At 44.3% G+C, this 19,983-nt stretch overlaps 1 protein-coding gene across 1 annotated transcript; it reads right to left on the bottom strand.

The window, feature by feature from the left end:
* Nucleotides 1-976: 976 nt before the first annotated feature.
* Nucleotides 977-19,587, bottom strand: LOC129335170 (thioredoxin-like). The gene is made up of 5 exons (XM_054987613.1): nucleotides 19,564-19,587; nucleotides 17,330-17,434; nucleotides 7,180-7,239; nucleotides 3,822-3,887; nucleotides 977-1,039 (listed from the first exon to the last, which is right to left on the bottom strand). The coding sequence occupies exons 1-5, from the start codon at nucleotides 19,585-19,587 to the stop codon at nucleotides 977-979; spliced, it is 318 nt and encodes a 105-aa protein (XP_054843588.1).
* Between the last annotated feature and the right edge of the window lie 396 nt (nucleotides 19,588-19,983).

Raw genomic sequence — 19,983 nt, 5'->3', positions numbered from 1 at the left:
GGTCACAACTGTATGGAGCTTTAGAGGTCAACACCAGCAACTTGAACGTAGAAACAAACTGGGAGACAACATATATGGGGCAAAGCTGAAGTGATGTATCAATGACTTCATTCAGTATCCTAGCTGCAGCATTCTGTACCAGCTGACATTTCCTGACACTTCATGGACAATCTAATCTAGAAGTTACCAGGGTATGTACCACAGTGGCCAGATCTTTTCTGCCCAGGAAAGAGTACAAGTAGCTAATCAGTTGAAGCTGTTAAAAGGCCCTCCTGGCCGTGGTCACCATCTGCTTATTCTAGAGTAGGCCAGGAGCTCCCCCAAGTTATGGACCTGTTCCTTCACAGTGTAGCACAACTCCATGTAGAACTCAACACACTTTAACACTTTAAATAAAATCTTTGAGAAAAGGCAAACACGTAGATCTGGCTTTAGGTTACTCCCTGGAACCCAGTTTGAAGAACACTGTTCTGTGTCACTGGCTTCCACTTGTAGGATCATTCATGATCCACAATGGAGATGAGACCTTCTGAAATGTGGGGCACGCCAGCATCATCACAACTCTTTTCTTCTAGAACACATTATACAACCATTCTGGCATTCCAGTCTCCATTATCGTAAAGTTAACAGATTGGAAGATTAAGAAGAGTGTTTCAGAAAACCAATTTTCTCTAAACTAAGGGATTATTATTTAGAAGACATTTCTCTCCTCTCCCGTTGAAATTAGTCCCTCTTTTTTAGGCAGATTGAATTATTGAATATATCCTCATGCCAAGCCTGTCTTCCTAAAAACTTCAGCAATACCATCTGAAGACATATTTAGAGGCTTGGCATGAGGCTAAACTGCAGTTCTTTACAGGATGGCTGAACATTATATAAGGACCTCATTCCACTATAACAAGATCATACTGACCTACGGAGATTTTATTTTACCAACATTTGTGTGCACCAATGGGGGGGGGGCTTTCTTCAAGGGTCACATCAGCTCTCTTATCTTCTCCTCTAGTTTTTTTACATCTGCACCAGTTATTTCAAAAATCTAGCAACAAAGAAAATAAATACATTGAAAGAGGCAGTCATCTTTAAGTTACAAAGAGGAAATACGTTTCAAAAGAGAAATAAAATGTATCTACAATCAAACTCAGTAATGTGCGGGGGGGGGGGAGCTGATATTTTTCTCAAAATAATCATATTATTTCTTTTTTGTCATGTGTAATTATGTTTCTGTTCATCCTTCATCTTTTCAAAAACAAATATTTAGGAACATTTTAAAAACAATTATAAATTCCTTTGGCGATCGTGTGGGAGGGGCACTGCAAACATAGCTGGTACCAGCCGGTTCATCAGTTCAGATTTCTGGAAGCCCCCAGGCCTTTCTGTAGTCAGCCAGCAGACAAACAGTTAAATCCCATTGTTAATGAAATTTTAAAAACAGACTGAGTTTTAGCATTAGGCAGGGCTTTTTTTCAGGGAAAAGAGGTGGTGGAACTCAGCTCCCAGGACTGCACAATGATGTCACTTTGGGTCAGCTGGAACAAGGGGGGAATTTTTTAGTTTAAATCACCATCAGTGAAAATGGACACATGGCCGGTGGCCCCACCCCCTGATCTCCAGACAGAGGGGAGTTTAGACTGCCCTCTACGCTGCTGGAGGGCAATCTAAACTCTCCTCTGTCTGAAGATCAGGGGGCGGGGTCACTGGCCATGTGACCATTTTCAAGAGGTGCCGGAACTCCGTTCTACCATGTTCCAGCTGAAAAAAAGCTCTGACATTAGGGATATTTTTTTTTTGACACAGGCCACTTTCATAAGTAACAAATCTGTTTGTAACTGGTTTAGTTGCAGTTTGAATGTGACATCAACTTATATTTACTTTTCATCCTTTAGGCTACAATCCTACACATCCCTAGTTGAGCGTCCATCCTATTGAGTTCTGTAGGATTTACTTTAAAGTCAACTGAAGTAGGATTGTGCTACCTGTTTAAGAAAGGCAGTTTTCCACTTTTGATTCTTCCATGATTGGTTCTTATATATGTAGGCTCAAAGATGTTTTCAATTTATCTGAGAACTGATACACCATAGCAAGACTGCGTCTGAGCAACAAATAAAACTACCTATGAATTAGGCCCTACCAGGAACTTGGATATAATTATTTTTGTTGGAAATACTATAATGATAAATGTGTGTGAAGTGTTTTGAACATTCTGAACCATTATGGCCACATTGGTGTAGTGCCAGTTTGGTGTAGTGGTTAAGAGTGTGGGACTGTAATCTGGAGAACGGGGTTTGATTCCCCACTCCTCCACTTGAAGCCAGCTGGGTGACCTTGGGTCAGTCACAGCTCTCTCAGAGCTCTCTCAGCCCCACCCACCTCACAGGGTGATTATTGTTGTGGGGATAGTAATAACATACTTTATAAATCACTCTGAGAGGGCATTAAGTTGTCTTGAAAGGTGGTATATAAATCAAATGTTGTTATTATTATTTAAAGCGCAATCCTGAATAAAGCCCATCTTCAGCTGATCTAGGGCCAAAGACAGTATGGCATTCATGGGTCCAGCCCACGTCCAAGGCAACGGGACTTGAAAAGGCACAAGAGGGGAGAGGAAAGATCTCCTAATCCTGCTATGTTTTAAATGGCTACGTTCAGCTGTAAAATGGTGTCTGCATCACCAGGTCAGACCCTTGGGCACCATCATGGCCGCTAGAAAGGATTGCAGTGTTAATCATCATAACAGGCCTCTGTTTGTTTATAAGGTATGAACATGGTTTATTTGCTGTGTTTCTGTACTCCCTTCCACCTGAGGAATGTGACAGGGCAAGTAAATCTGTTTCCTCTACAAAACTCAGATGTCTCATGGAGAAGAAACATCTTCAATTTCACACATGCCTGCATTCAGATGTCACAGAAATATGGAGTTTGATTGAAAGCTTCCCAAACTAGGCAACTCACAATCAAGTTCCTCGTAGGAGGGAGGAAAAGAGGGCGCTCACACACGTAGCAAAGAAGCAGTATTCAAGCTCATCATGTTTGCCAGCCAAATGTATCTGATAGTAGGCATAAGATGATGATGATGATGATATTTGATTTATATACTGCCCATCAGGACAATGTAACATCCACTCAGAGCAGTTTGTGTTATTATTATCCTCACGACATTATTATCCTCACCCTGTGATGTGAGTGGGGCTGAGAGAGCTCTGAGAGAGCTCCACAGTGGCCCGATCTGGGCCAAATCAGCCCACATCAGGGCCAAATAGGCCTGGATCAGGGCTGAATTGGCCCAGATCGAGCATGGATTGGGCCACTGAGGAGTGCTCCTGCACTCTGCAGCGGCCTGATTCGGTCTGGATCAGCCCCGAATCAGCCCATATTGGGTCCCTGCAGAGCGTAGGAGCACTCCCAGGGTGGCCTGTGGCCCAGGCAATGACATCACTTTCTGGAAGTGACATCATCACACAGGCTAGGAGCAGACATGCATGCTTTATGCGTGTGCGACCAGTGGAGAGAAGGTAAGTGCCAGGCCTCCTACCTCCTGCCTGGGGGGTAGGGGAACCTGGCAACCCAAACTGCACTGAAGATGAACTACTTCAGCGTGATCAGGAAGCAGACTGGTTGCTGAGGCCAACTAGATCCATGTATCGAAGTTAAGATTGCTAATTTAAAAACAAAGAAACCTTTGTACCGTTGGTTGAGTCAGGATTCAGAAGAAGGACAGAGACAGTGCCAAATCTGCCAGTGTGACAGGGCACGGTTGAAGGATTAGTGGCACATTCTGATAGGATCTATAGGACCAAGTTGTGTTCTAGATTGTAAAATACCTTCTGTTCTTTCTTGTACAGCTGAAATGTTGGCATGGCAACAATACTGCAACAGTTCGCCACATCCTAGGCCGGAGAGATCAAGTGATAAGTAAGCCATAAAGCACACACACACATACACAATTTATACATGTGTACATACTCTCTCATATTAAAAATTATAGTGCACCATATAAGCAAAATTTGAGAGTGTCATAAACTGTGTTCTTAAGAACACTTATTTTGAAATAGGTTTGTTTGAAACCATGTATAAGAATACAAACAGTAATTTATAATTCAGCATTGAAGAGCATTTTACTAAACAAGTTCAATTATAATTCATAAGACTGGCATTTGGAAAGACATGTAAAACATTGTGTAAAAGAAAATAAGTATCTTAGTGGGTGGCAAATATATTCCAAATATGTGCTTTCTTGGTAAAGAAAAGTCTTTCATGGAAAAAATGGCTGATGTTTGCAAATTGATACTAGCACGGTATCAAAAATAGAATGAACATTACACTTGTGATAAATGTCAGGCGTTTGCGTTTATCACTATACAAACCTCCCCCGCTCCCACTCTACGCTAGGGGAGCCAGACCCCTGGTGGGGGCGGGGGATCCCCCGCCCTCGCCCCCTACACCCCGCCCCCACTTACCTGGCCAGCAGGGTGGGCGCACCCTCTGTGCACGCTCCCCTGTGGAGCTGCGCGCACCCGTGGATCGGGCCTGTTTTGAGGCGCTGTGGAGCACCTCAAAACAGGCCCGTTTGGGCCCATTTTGAGCCCATTTTGAGCTGCTGTGGAGCAAGGCCCATTATGGCACGGATCGGGCCCATTTTGGGATGCTGTGGCATGCAGGAGCACTCCCGTGCTCCACAGCAGCTCAAAATGGGCCCAATCCAGGCCAAAATGGGCCCGTTTTGAGATGCTGCAAAGCGCAGGAGCGCTCCTGTGCTCCACAGTGCCTCAAAACGGCCCCGATCCGCGGGCGCGTTTTGGGCCGCTGTGGAGTGCAGGAGTGTTCCTGCGCTCCACAGCAGCCCCCAACACGATCCCCCGCAGAGCATGGGCATGCGGTGGGGGGAGCATGCCGTGATGACACCACTTCCCGGAAATGACATCATCACGCCTTGCGGGAGCGCTTTGTGTGCGCATACTCCCATCAGAAAAGAGGTAAGAACCAGGCCCCGATCCCCTGCTGGGAGATTGAGGAGGCCAGGCAATCCTACTCTACACCCCCTGCTACCACTTACCTGCCCGGGGGGAGAGGCACGGGAACGTGACTCCCAGGCACACTCCCGTGGCAGCATGATGACATCACTTCCTAAGAATGATGTCATCACACTGCCCTGAGAGCGCTCCCGTGCCTGTGCAGTGCTGTCACCCGGAAGTGACATCACCAGAAATGGGAGGGACACAGAGAAGGTGAGTGCTGGGTTTCCACTCTCCTGCTTGGAGGGTAAAGGGGACCTGGAAATCCTAGTGTCAACCCAAGAAAAGGCCTTCTCAGTAGTAGCACTAGTAGTAGCACTAAAACTTTGGAACCCCCTCCCCAGGGAGATTAATCAGTCCCCCTCTATTGCTGTCTTCCATGAGTGGCTTACCCCCAATAACTGTTCTTGGTGTTATGTGTTTATTGAATTATTTTTATGCTGTTTTAAATGTTTTAAATGTAAATTGTTTAAAATGTTTTACATTGTTAAATATTTTGCAGCCTTAGAGGCCCTATTTGATACAAAGGCAGTGTGCAAATTCGTAAAATAAATAAATATCCCCCATAAGATATAGTGGCCTATATACAACCACATTCCACAAATTTAAGGGCACTTTTGTTTTCTCAAGAAGAGGCAGCAACTTCCACCAATTCCCCCTCCCATTGCAGGTTCCCAATCCACTAACCTTCAGGAACAAAATTTTAGGCGGCTCTCTGGGCTGTAATGAAAGGGAGGAACCAGTGCCCACTGTTAAGAAAGCTTAAGAGCACTAAGGTTTCTCTAATGTGTGGCTGAGGTGTCCACAGGGCTCAGCTTATATGCTAAATACATAAGATTTGAATAAACCGTATGTTTTTATCACGACAATAATGACAAAGCACAACTTACAATTAATTTGTAGACTCCAATACAACATATAGTGATGTAGACTATCTTAGATAGTTTTAAAATCATTATACAAATTCATATATGATGTGTCTGTCAGTGGCTGTTAGCCATGAGCCAACGGCAAGTGAACAGGCTCACGTGTATTCCTCCCTGTTCACTTGTGCTCCACTTGATCACAGAGTGATGAATGACACTTGAACGGCAAGTGAACAGACTCAGAGCGGGACCACAAGTGACGCCTGACACAGGTTGGACACTAGTCAGTTTCCCTCAAGTTTTGATGGGAAATGTAGGCATCCTGGTCTTGCAGCTTGACTCTCCGACTGCTGTCCAATGGACTTTTCAACTGTCAAATGTCCAACATTCCGCCAAGCTGCCTACATTTCCCATCAAAACTTGAGGGAAGCTGACAAGTGTCCAACCTGTGTCAGGCGTCACTTGTGGTCCCGCTCTCACGTGTATTCCTCCCTGTTCACTTGCGCTCCGCTTGATCATCAAGTGGAGTGCAAGTGAACAGGGAGGAATACACGTGAGCCTGTTCACTTGCCGTTCGTCATTCGTCACCTGTAGCTTGGCCCCATGATAGCTACTTGAAAACTCCACAAACAGAAGCACTGGTCGTCTGAACACCACATGCAAGGACCAAGTAACAGGAAATTACCATCAGCTTCATGTTCTGCTTGATCTTTGCAGATGTGATTGGCTGTGCAGATGAAAACACCGCTGTTTCAGCAGCAGCTGCCACCACAGTACTAGTTTTATCATCTCTCTCCTCTTTCCTAGAGTATTTTTAAAAATTGTCCCCTGCATTTGGGCTTCCTCGTGTGTGTTTTCTGTCTCCTAAGGTGGTTGCCCTTCTGTGGTTGGCTCCACCTCCTACAATGGCCATTTTGTGTTTGTAGCCACCACACCATGTCAGAATTCCAGAGGTGTCCACAGGGCTCAAAAGGGCGAAGGATCCTTGGCTTAGAAGCATTTTGCTGATCACATTTGAAAACAGAAAGTGCAACTATAGAAAGACGAAAATAGCACTTCTTACGAATCAATGAATCTAAGATCCACTTTTGGTTAATGTTTTAGCATTTTTTCGTATCTCTCCTTTCTCCCATTACGAAACTCAAAATGCCGTACCAAGAGATCTCCCATCCAAGCACTGACCAGATCCTGATCTACTGAGCATCAGCAAGACTGATGCATCATGTACCTTCAGAGTGCAATCTATGACCAGCCTTGTAGAATTACACAATATAATCTACACTCAGGTTTTAATGGCTTACCTCTGCCAAATCCACATCAACGATGCAGAACCGTACATTTTCGTATCGAACGGCAAACTCCTGAAAGAACAAAATTGAACAAGACTTTGCTTTGGAATGAATGGCTGGTACAGCCTGAGTCTCTTTCAACTTTCTAGGCCCCTCTCTCAAGCGCCTTTCATTGTGACCGATCATCCCTTGGCGATTTTCCCCTTTTAAAGTTGCCATTATTTTACCTGCTATATAAAATTGTATCACCAGTATTCGGGAAGTAAACTGAAGAGTCCGAGGGAGAAAATGACACAAATTAGATACCGAAGTTCAGGATCAAGTGCTTGGTTAATTAGATGGCTGTTTCGAAGTAATACATTCATATGTGGTTTTGCCTCTAGGATCAGGATGTCTGATGGCTAGGTGTACACTGACTAGGGCAAGAATAACCAGCTGTCTTTCCACAGGCCAGATGCTGCCCTTGAAACAGTTTTCAGTCTTCTACTATCCTTGCCGAAAGATATAAGAAAAACAGATCCTATAATTTATTTATTTGTTTGTTTATTTATGTCATTTATAGTCTGCCTTTCTCACGGAGACTCAAGGCAGATTACATAGTGTGAGATTAGTACAATTAGTATCAAGGATGTTTCCATACAGTATCAAGGACATTCCCATACACAATACCATAGGGTAAATAAATACAGCTTTACAAAGACATAGCATTAGCAAGGATCCAATACAGAGTTGAGGAGATGCTGAAACAGAACATAAGCAATTCTAGGATTGACATTATACAACATGAAGCACAGGTAGCTCATAGGAGCACATATTTAAAGCAACAGATAATATATAAGGCAACATAGCGGTGAGATCTATGGTCCCTAAGTCATTAGCGAAGCATCTGAGACTCCCTCCCGACAATACTTCCCTCCTATAATTTGTTTTTGTATCGTTTTCAGAAAGCCAGGAGAGTAGGGGCTCTCCTGACCTCCTCAGGCAGGCCGTTCCACAGGGTAGGGGCCACCATAGAGAAAGCCCGTCTATGGACTGCTGTTGATTTCGCCCATGTGCAGGCTGGCACCTGCAGGTAGATCCTGTTCAGATGAGCGAAGCTGCCATGGAAGAACATAGGGAGAGAGGTGGCCCTGTAAGTATGCTGGACCAAGACCATGAAGAGCTTTGTATGTGATAACTAATACCTTGCACATGTTAACTGATAGGTAGTGACTGCAGAATGGGGGTGATGTTCATGCTCGCTCCTGATAATAGTTGAGCTGCAGCATGTTGCACCAATTGGAGCCTCCTAGTTAACTTAGATGGAAAACTGATGTATAGTGCATTACAGTAGTCAAGTTTTGATGTTATCATAGCATGGATCCAGGAGGCCAGGTCAGCCATGTCGAGGTAAGAAGTCATATTCCAGGCTAAAGTGAGGTGGTAGAAAGCAATTTTTGCAGCTGCCTTAACTTGTTTTTCTAGTAGTAGTGCTGGATCCAGAATAATCCCTGGGATCTTAACTGAGTCTGCAAGGGTCAGATAAACTCCATCAAAAGTAGGTAGATCTCTGCCTTCCCAACATGCATCACTTCAGTCTTGTCTGGGTTCAATTTCAGTTTGTTATTTTTCAGCCATTTCACCACGACTGTCAGGCAGCGATCTAAGATTTCTACTGCATCCTGTGGGGACCTGGATAGCGAGATATAGAGTTGAGTGTCGTCTGCATATTGATGACACCCAAATCCATAACTGCAAATGAGTTCTCCTAAAAGCTTAATATAGAGGTTGAATAACATGGAAAATAAGATTGCGCCCTGTGGAACCCCACAAGATAGTTCTCATTCTGGAGACAGCTGATCTCCAATGGCAACCCTTTGAGTCCATTCCATGAGAAATTATTTAAACCAGTCCAGGGCACGTCCTTTGATGCCCACTTTTGTTTCTAAACGCCTCAACAGGATGGCATGGTCTGCTTTGTCAAAGGCTGCAGACAGATCCAGGATGAGCAATAAGGAGGCGTGGCCTTTGTCTATGTTCAGATAGAGATCATCCACTAACGCTACTAGTGCTGTCTCTGTCCCATGCCCTGGTCTGAATCCAGACTGGAAAGGGTCTAGAGTGCTAGAGTTATCCAAGAAGATCTGGAGTTGGTCAGCTACTGCTCTCTCAATCATTTTGCCCAGAAAGGGCATATTAGAGACTGGGCAATAATTGGCCACATCATTTTTGTCTAGAGATGGTTTTTTAATTAGTGGACAGATAACCGCCTGTTTGAGTGGCCAGGGCCAGGGGAAGGTGCCAGGGGAAGGACACGGTGATTGCCCGTCGAGAGACTCCCACTGTGGAGCGGTATCCAGTATTGTTGGTTTGAATTACTTCATTGAATGCAATAAATATTCTACATGGGTGTGCTTTCCTTTGAATGCCCTGAGGAAGCTTTTGCATGGTGAAACGGGAACGTCAGAAGATGCAAGCATTTTCCCTGTTGGCTCTTTAATGAACCTTATTTTTGGCATACCTGAAGCACCACCTACACAGACTTGGACGCATCCCTTGTGGCTCTTTAATGAACCTTATTTTTGGCATACTTGAAGCGGTCCCCATTTTTTCATATGCATCAAAATTGTTGACTTAAAGATTGTATATATTTATTTGCATTGTCAATTTATTACATTTTTGATTGAGTATTATACTTTTTAGACTGTGTTGCTACCTTCCCTGTTTGTTCTGTTCAGTTTCATTCAGCCAGAGAGCCAGCTTGGCATAGTGGTTAAGAGCAGCAGGACTCTAATCTGGACAACCGGGTTTGATTCCCCACTCCTCCTCTTGAAGCCAGCTGGGTGACCTTGGGTCAGTCACAATTCTCTCAGAGCTCTCTCAGCCCCACCCACCTCACAGGGTGATTGTCATGAGGATAATGATAACACACTTTGTAAATCGCTCAGAGTGTGGTATTAAGTTGTCCTGAAGGGTGGTATGTAAATCGAATGTTGTTATTGTTGTTGTTGTTATTACTCTAATAGAAGGACCCTCAGTTTGGATTGGGATCACAGTGCTGGGTGTGGTTAACCCTTTCCCCCATGCTATTTCCCAGCCAGAATAGCTATTACCCATGGTAGTAAAAAAGTTGGATTACTTGTTTAGTTCTGTACTAGAATGAACATATGATTGAAGGGAAGACTACCTGCGGGAAATGCAGGGGAAAGGGATAACCTTACCCAATGGTTCCAATCGAAATCCCCCTGCACATGGCTGCTTTTCATTAATTAAGACATTGGGAGACCTTATCATGGATCTTTCCCCTACGAAACAGTTCAAGCTTTCCCGGTAACTGTAAAGCCCTTGCTGCTAGCCGCTGGTGTCTGCACCCCATACCACTGCCAAGCAAACCGAGTTGCCTTCTACATGGTAAACTGCAGGTCTGGCTTTCAGCATTTTAACACCCTAGGCAAAACAATAAAACGATCCTCCGTATTTTCAATCCATTCACTAGATCAGAGGGAACTGGTCCCGTTTCCCCTCCTCTCTGAATCTCAGCGGCCCCCTCTTTCCTAGTAGGCTATTGCTTCTTTACCCATTTTTAGGTACAATCCTGCAAGTTAATCACTACTAAATGCCATTGAAAAAGATGCATGCCTCATCCTAGCCCAGTTTATCTGAAAGTCAAGCACACTGATTTCTAAATAAGTCGTGACTCATGACCAGGGTTTGTATGTCCAATGAGTTGTTTTGGTGGGATTTTTTTTTTGACCTTACTAATTTCCTTGCTTTGTCCCTCCCAGTTCCCTTGACTTGTTTGGCCAGTCTCAGCATTGATCTATTTCAGGAATAGACAGGGGTGCCTAGACGGTGCTTGGGCATTTCCTCCCTCTTCCCTATAGGTCCTTGTTACTGGAAATCAATCAGCACTAATATGGTGAGAGGGGAGAAGAGATACAGAAGATCTAGGTGAAGGTTGATATTTATAAAGGAAACAAAGGGCATCGTATGTGCATCTTGTTAAGACAGTGGTTTGAAATAGCATTTCAAGGAACCCTATGGTTCCTCAGAAACTTTCCAAAAGTTCTTCAAGTCAGAAGAACAATAATAGCAGCCAAGCTAACCTCAAGACTATGTGCATTTTCTACAACATGCAGTCACAAGGAAGAGTTGAGTGTATCCTAAGTAGACATGGGCACGAACAGAAAAACAACAATGAACATAGTGTTCATTGTCCACTGCCATCCACGAACAACGAACAACGAACAACGAACATTAATGAACATGATCTGTTCACGAACATGTTCATTGTTCATTGTTCGTGGGGGCTAGCAGGCTCTCCTCCAGCCATCAAGATCCCTACCACACCACTCCCAGAAACCCTACCTGAGCAGACAGCAGGAAATGTACCAATAATAAATAATAGCTTGGCCCCAGTGCCTTGCAGCAGCCCTGGAACTTGAAGGGGTACATCCCTATCCCACCACACACAAAGAAAATTCAAGCTCCAATGCACTCTCCCTGTCTCTCTCTCAAAATGCCAACAGCAACTGTCTCTCCCTCACTGTCTGCAAAACCAGAGCTGGGAGCCCCCCTCCCCCTGCTCTTTGCTTCCTTGTAACAAATCTGGAGCTCCACACTTGGAAGGAAGACCTGCCTATCAAGCTAAATTGGGCTTAGATTGGGGTTTCCAGGGAAACAGCAGGAGTTCAGACAGAGTTCAGGCAGTCCCTGCCTCCGATTACCAAGGGAATTGATTGCAGGTGCCAGACTCTCTGGCTTAATGAACAGCACCGAACAGCAACAACCACCTGTTCATTTAGAATGGGGCCTCACGAACAGCTTGTTTGTGAACAGCTGATTGGGCTGTTCATGGCTTTTTAAAGTTCGTATTGCTGTTTGTGCCCATCTCTAATCCTAAGGCGCATTCATGGAGGTGACTATAATATCCAAGAAGCTAGTCAGAACATGAGCTGACTGTGCCCTCTAGCGCACTTTCCAGAATCCTCTCCAATAAGTAGTTCTGTGGCAGCGGCTCAGCAGATGAATGTATGGATCTAAAGTTTTCTGAAGATAGTTTTAAAACCATCATCCTAAGAAGTTGTACTTTAGGTCCAGACTCTTGGGTAAATTTTCACAACAAACTATGCTGGTCAACCTTCCCTCTTTTTCACACAGCGCCAAATATTAACAGGGCATCAGCTCTCCTTTCCATTGCATCTAGTAGATCTGTTTCTTGCACAATTGTGGCTGTTTTCACAAGTCTTACCGGCCATTCAAAATTGCGCAAAACTCTCGGAATGACGGCATCTTCCTGGCACGATTTCCCGTCATGACTCCAGTTCGCGGCGCGATTCACCGGGGAGTTTTGTGCAATTTTGCACAGCTGGTAAGACGTGTGAAAACGGCCTGTGTGATCCAAAGCTAAAGTAACTGAGCACCACGATAGAGGAGATGTTGGAGATTCATAATGAGATCTTCCATATCTTTGAACGCCTATAAATAGCAACCAGGCATGTGCAATCTGGATTGAAACCATAATGCTGGGTAAGGAACGGAGTTTAACCCTTCCTTCCATATTCTTTCTCTGTCACAAGGCAGTCTTCTGGTAGCACTATTTAACCCAGCAGGGGAAGCATCTGGGAAAATATATGTTGTCTCTTTCAGAGCGAATAGCACTATGTAGGAGGGAGGGAGGACCCATTTATATCTGGAAAAGGGCATAGAGGGAGACACTTAATAATCCCTACAGAGCTGCACCGCAGCTGGGTTCCATATCAGGGACTCCCAATCACCTCTACACACTTGCTGATTAAATAAGTTTAACAGGATGGGAGAGCGAATCATGGATCTTCAATACTTCATCTAGTTTAGTTCTCAGTCTGTGGAATAATGTCCCTGAGAGCTGCACGTGTATGATGGGATAACCCTTTTAGCAGATGTCTCTCGTCGTTGTTTTCATGCAATTAGATTTTAGTGCAAGCCTTTCATTAGCCTTTGCCTGGCTAAAAAATGTTGCTGAGCAACGAAAGAGAACAGCTGCAGTGGCTACTATCCGCGGTGAGCCAGTTAGAACAACAACGTATGAGATATGTGTGCATGGAGGGGAAGGGAAAAGAGAGGGGCAGACAGAAACTGTTTAGTTTTTCATAATGGTAGAAGGCATTTCTTGATTTGGCTGTCCTTTCCTGAGACTAGTTTTTTCACAGTGCATGGTGATGATGGCAGAACCCCCTGCTAAAAACACTGAGTCTCTACATGAGATAACTTGGTGCGTGTTTGTCAAGGGTAGGGAGATGCAATGTTAGCCAGGAAGCATAGTTGAAAAAGACAAAGCCGGCAGAGATTGATCCTCAGAGGGTTAGTTGCTTTCATCTTCACCTCCCTGCAGGTTCAGTCAATTTCACCTCTCTGTGAAGTGAAATAAAACTGTGTGGGATCGCAACCAGAGGGCAGCGAGGAATGGAAAGGGGCTGGAGCTGCCTTCCAGAGCTGGGCTTGGACCTGGAGAGGTTATAATGGGCTGAAGTTTCCCTTCTGGCATTTCACAGCCGCTTCACACAGCTCCAGTATATAGCAAAACCTTTGCCCTGCTGCCAGCTCTGTCTTTTTAAACTATCCTTCCTGACTTACATTGCATCCCCCGACACGTGTTCTTCATGTGTCAGATGTCTCATGTAGAGAGACTCTCGGTCACAGCCCTAATAACCTCTCTCAAAGGCACAATGGTTAGAGTAAAATGTTTCCATTATGTAAAAGGCGGGCAGACCTCTTATAGTCTTAATAACCAGAATAAGAAACTTTACTTGATCATGCGGACATGTGACATAAATTACTATTATATTTTATAGAGAACTGAGGAGGAGGGGAGTGTCTTGTTGCTGGTCACCAAGCATTATATTGATCCACTGGAATTAACCCAGGTTGCCCGATCAACTTGGTACATGTAACACGGGGCTGCCGCAGAAAACAGCATCCCCGTATCAAGTCCGTCCCACCTTTCCCAGATGATGCAGAATCAATATCCCGTCATCATGATGCCATCATATTGGCAGTAGCTGGTGGGGAACTGTTGCTTGTGATGACCTCACCACCTGGGAAAGTCGGTCCTCTGGTTTTGCAGGGGCGGGAACTTGACACAAGGATGCTGTTTTCGTGTAACATCATCCCACACACAGTATTTCCACTAGAATGTTAGTGTTTACAATGGATTTCAGCAGCCTTTGATCGAAATGGACACAACAGATAATACTGACTCATGAATCAGAGTGAGCCAAATCTGTTTGTTTTCTTCTGATTACGGCTGGGAAAGGGCAGATGAGCAACAATTTGTCTGCTTTATGAGCGAGTGCATTTTCATTGCCAACTTTTAAATCTTTCAGCCAAAATCACCCAAAGGTCTTATACATCCATTCATTAAAAAACAAAACTCTCAGTTTAAGTGCTTCGCTAGAAGCCCGTTGCTGCATTCTTGGCAAGGTCCGGGGAAGTTACATTAGCAATGCTCTCCAGCTCAACAACCATTTGGCTGTTTTATGATATCAGATGTCTGCATTGTTGTCCTTCATTAGCGTTTGAGTGCCTGAAGCAGTCAATAAAAGATGGTGTGATCATCTTCTTGCCAAAATATATCACTGAGAACAAACACAATGTACAAATCTGAACAGACCTAGGACTAGGCATGGCTCTTTTATTTGTTCTGAGATGGCCCCTATATCTTTAAGCAGCTGCACATCCAGACATACATTCAACAGGTGCATCTTTCCCCATCTCTATGCTTTCATTGTTGATTTTTTGCCTACAATTTGGCTTTAAGGGCAATACTCAGGGCTGGATTGACTGAGGGGGGGCAGGGGGGTAGTCTGCCCCCGGCGCCGCCAAAGAGGGGGCGCCGGGCGCAGTTGCCAGCCCCAGGAGCGCACTTTCAGCCCTGGGAGCGTGCCTGGGGAAAGGCGAATGGCGCGGGCAGCCTCCCAGCCACCCGTGCTGCCTTTTGCCTTTCCCTAGGACAAAGGGTGCTCGGCAAGCCGACCGTCCCTTGTCCTGGGGAAAGGCAAAAGGCAGTGCGGGTGGCTAGGAGGCCACCCATGCCGTTCGCCTTTCCCCAGGACAAGGGGCGCGTGGCAAGCCGGCTGCCCCTTGTCCTGTGGGGCAGGTGAACAGCGTGGGCAGCCTCTGAGGCACTCGCGCTGCTGCCAGCTCCACAGCACACCGGGACAGCCAGCTTGTTGCGGGGTGGGGGTGGGGGCGCCCCAGCGTTATGATGTCACAGGAGTGACATCATCACGTAGCACCAGGAGCGCGCGCGCGCATAGAGCCTGACTACAGTTGCCCTGGGCACTGGCAACCGTAGATCCGGCCCTGGCAATACTAACTGGCTAATTTCCTGTTTCTTGTATGGCCTTGTCTAAACTTCTATAGAGTCTTGTTTGCTTTGGAAGAGGACACTTTGCTAGGTACTATGAAGAACTGGTGGAATGAAAATCAAATAAAGAGGAAGGGAGAAATTTGGAGGTGACAGCTTTTCTCTTTGTGCAGTTGAATGGATTGGTAAAGTTATACGTGGTGAGGATCTCCTTGCCATTCACACATTCAAGGAGTCTGCTTTGCAATCTTAACTATCCGTTGACAAATCTGAGCCGCACTGTGTGGATTTATCCTAGTTCCATTAACTTAAATGAGAGCTGCTAATATTATTATTTATATAGCACTGTTAGCGTATGTGGCTCTTTACAAAGTAAGAACTTTTATAAATCTCTGCCCCGAGAAGCTCATAATTTAAGTTTAGATCAAGGACAGAAATGTCCTACATGGAGGGGGTTAGAGGAAGAGGAATGCGTATGAACAAACAACTACCTCTTTCAGATTTCCCCAGTTGCATTCTTTTATCGTTCCAAGATTTCTTTCTGAAGTTCACTTCTTCATTTTGGTTTAACTAGTAGAATTTGTGAAATTAATTCTGGAATGGGTTCTTGTGCCATTTGCGCAAGCTGTCAGCTCTTTCCTTTTATCCACATCACCCCACCGGCTCCCTTTCTGCGTTAAATACTGCACCGTGTTTGGTTGATGCGTGCACGCACACTGGCACATTGGCAGAACATCACGCAAGCAGAATCTTGACACACCTTTTATCACATCAAGATTGCTTTACAGGTAGTGTTTTATTAATGTGCAAGTCTGCCCTGATGACAGAGGAGGAAAAAACAAGACACTTGTGAAGGGAAGGAGCTGATCGCTGCGGCACACCGCACCTGCCCAGGGTGCTGCAGGGAAAACAGAGCAACAGAGAATTCTGAAACCATCATTTCCAGTTTGGAAACAAGGGCCGTCGTCACACGGGCTTTTATTTAGCACTAAAATGGCGCTATTTCCCGGCAAACACCCACCTTATTCCAACACTGTAGCAATTTTCTCTCTTCTGCTTTGTGCTTGATAGTAGCGCTATTTTGTACCTCAGTGTGAATGCCTCACATCGACGTATTTCGCCTCGCACGCCCTATGCCCTCCCTTCAATCCCAGAATCCATTTCTTCCCGCGACTCCCCTTTTAAAAATTTTATTATGTCCTTATAATGCCATAACGCCATAACACAATGCAAACTTTCTGCTGAAGTAAAAATGACTCAATCGCCATGGCAGAGTCTTCAGCGATGGGGATCACATCAGACAGGGAGTTTTCTGCGGGCAAAGGGCTATTTATATAATTTCAAAGTTGGAAAAACAAAAGGGTCATAATGTTTTGCTCTAATGGAATGTTTATATGCTGTTATTCCGTTATATCGGAATTAAACGCCAGAATAATTAAAAAAGGGGGGGGGAGGAGCTGCTTCTGCGCGGTTAGAGAGAACAGAACAGAGTGCTTCGGTGGTGCGAAGAGCCGTTAGGTGACCCAAAGAAACGTTACTGTGCCGATAACAGGTAGGACGCTATATGCTGTAAATTTAACGGAAGAGATGCCCGTGTGACGACGGCCAAGATCATGTTATTTCAAATTGAGGTGTGGGGGGGGGGGCAGAATTCAAAGGAGAAGGTACTTTAGCTGTATCTGCAACAATTACCTGTTAAGGTTTTGTTTTGATTGGGGATAGGAGGAACTGGAGTTGGGATGGTCTGGGAGGCAACGGGGTAGAATTACTCTGCAGAGCTGATATGAGAATGGATTTTCTTGTACGAGGGCCAAGGACGGCAAAGCTCAGACTTACATGAACAAAAGGACGAACCATTTTGCAAGGCCCACACCATTTTGCTGAAAAGTTGACGACAACAAGGTTGGCTGCTGCTTTCTTCAAAAAATCGTGAAATTCTCTCTATTTGAGACAAGCACAGAGGCAAATAAAGCTTTCAGAGCACAGCAGGTATAATCCATAAGCACGAATTCCCAGACTTTGACAGAGTCAAACAGCTAGTTCTTCCTTAGCATAACCTACTTCATAGGGTTCTTGGGAGGATTAAATGAGGAAGGCTGTTTCCTTAACAGATCACTATAGCTTAAGTTGCATCAAATTGAAGTCTTTGAGGGCCTTTCCTACTGCTTTCCGTTCCCACCATATATGAGATCTACCCAGGGCTTTTTTTCTGGGAAAAGAGGGGGTGGAACTCAGTAGGTTGCCAGCACAGGGGGCAACTCTGAGCGGAAGGTGGTGCCCCTGGTACCACATGTGCGCACGCAAAATGCGTGCACACTCCCAGGACCAATGACATCACTTTGGGTCAGCTGGAACAAGGGGGGAGTTTTTAAAAATTTAAATCACCCTTGGTGAAAATGGTCACATGACCAGTGGCCCCGCCCCCTGATCTCCAGACAGAAGGGAGTTTAGAGTGCCATCTAAACTCCCTTCTGTCTGGAAGGGATTGCCATGGCAATCTAAACTCCCTTCTGTCTGGAGATCAGGGGGCGGGGCCACCGGTCATGTGACCATTTTCAAGAGGTTCCGGAACTCCGTTCCACTGCATTCCTGCTGGAAAAAAGCCCTGGATCTCCCTAATGTATGCATTTCGATTTCTTCCTGTCATTATTGAGGAGGACATTACTGACAATCTGGACCTTCATAAAAGAATGGGTCACCTTTTCCATAAGCATATCGGATTTCTCTGTGCTTACGCTGTTTGTGTTTGGCTTGATGGGTCACAAATTGTACACTGCACTCTTGCTGTGGAGGCTCAATGGGATTGAAAGCTGTTTAAGAATTCTCTGTGGTAACATTGTTTTTTGTGTTCACCCAATTTTAGATCAACTGATAGAACTTTTTGTGTGGAATTAGTTTCCGGTGGGTAGCTGTATTGGACTGTACGAAAGCAATATTTAGGTCCAGTAGCACCTTAAAGACCAACTAGATTTCCAGGGTAAGAGCTTTTGAGAGTCAGAGCTCCCTTTGTCAGCTATGAGGAGTGGGAAAAGAAAGGAATCCTTATAATCCAGGGGTATTATAAATTGGAGTGTCACAAAGCTAGCTATAATATGTGTTGTAGTTAAATTGATAGATCCTGGGTGAAAAGTGTGGAAAATTAGCGTTTGTAATGTGAGAAAAGTCCCAATTCTAATTTACGTTTACCGTCTCCCTGGATTATAAGGACTCTTTCCTTTTTCCACTCCTTGTATCTGACGAAATGAGCTCTAACTCTCGAAAGCTCATACCCTGGAAATCTATCTCGAAAGCTCATACCCTGGAAATCTAGTTGGTCTTTAAGGTGCTACTGTACCCAAATCTTGTGCAGAATTAAGTCTGGAAATTATTAGATACACATTTATGATATCATAAGGGATCTTGTATAGAACTAATGTTCTTTCGCTGTCCTTTCCATCAAGTCTATAGGGACGTTTATTTCCCCACTCTTAGACAGACCAATTGCAGAGGTAAATAAGGCCTGCCTGGAGAAACTCCTAATTGATGAAAATCCAACTATCTCCAGGCAAATAGCCAAATTTTGTCTCCATTTGGTTAAATTCTATAATATAGAATTTAATATAATATAATATTCTATAATATATATATATAATATATAATCTTATAGAATATAGAATAGCCATACATAGTCTGTCCGGCTCTTTTTACGATTTTAACTATTTTAACGTCAATGTTTTAAATATTAGAATGACTGCGGTTCCCAGAGAATGATATACATTTTAAGATAAGATTTTAAATGCTCAATGTATTTTTCTATGTCCTTTACACTTTTATGCAGGATTTAACTATTTTATTGACTGTTAAGGATGTATTGCCATTGTAATGGTCTCTGACCGCAAATAAATTCATTCATCATATAACTGAAGGATTTCGTTCAGTTCTACCCATCACCAGGTCCAGAAAGGAAATAAATATGGCAAAGAAAAAGTTATTAGAGACTGGGTCAATTTTACTATTGCAACGGGATATTGGCCTTCCAATGAAATGTCAAGTCCGCTGATTCTATAAATGCTGTGTACTAAGATACTTGCCTTATTATTTATGTTCTTCAGCATACTGGGTACCACCAAAGAGGCTTGTGTGCATTTTTTTTTATAAAACCTCTCACTATAATCAGAAAGTTATTCAGGTCAGATAAGGTTGCCAAGAGATTTCTATGACATAGTAAAATGTGTCACCTGAGACCTTTAAAACATTCAGTCATCCTGAATTAGGGTACCCTCAAGGATGTCATTTGGTAGGCATGCCACACTTTCTTCCTTGAGCAAAATTCAAGTCCAGTAGCCCCTTAAAGGTAGGTAGGTGAAGGTAGGTAGTAAAGCCCCTTAGACATGAATAAAGAGGTTTCAGGGTATAAGCTTTCTAGTCAAGCCCCCTTCATCAGATATGAGTAGGGATGGAGATCTTTTAGTCTTTTTATTCTGTTTAGAATGTGGGGCCGTCTGTGGAAT

The sequence above is a fragment of the Eublepharis macularius genome, chromosome 8 (assembly GCF_028583425.1).
Source record: "Eublepharis macularius isolate TG4126 chromosome 8, MPM_Emac_v1.0, whole genome shotgun sequence".
Taxonomy (NCBI): domain Eukaryota; kingdom Metazoa; phylum Chordata; class Lepidosauria; order Squamata; family Eublepharidae; genus Eublepharis; species Eublepharis macularius.
The sequence above is the reverse complement of the archived record's forward strand: the minus strand, read 5'-3'. Positions and strand labels throughout refer to the sequence as shown.

Excerpts from the sequence above, each read along its gene's own strand:
- LOC129335170 (XM_054987613.1), bottom strand. The coding sequence starts at position 19,587 with ATGCTGAAGAACATAAATAATAAG. Across the intron at positions 17,435-19,563 it reads TGAAGAACATAAATAATAAG|AGAGAATTTCACGATTTTTT; the intron begins GCAAGTATCTTA and ends TGTCTCAAATAG. Across the intron at positions 7,240-17,329 it reads TGGTTCGTCCTTTTGTTCAT|GAGTTTGCCGTTCGATACGA; the intron begins GTAAGTCTGAGC and ends TTGTTCTTTCAG.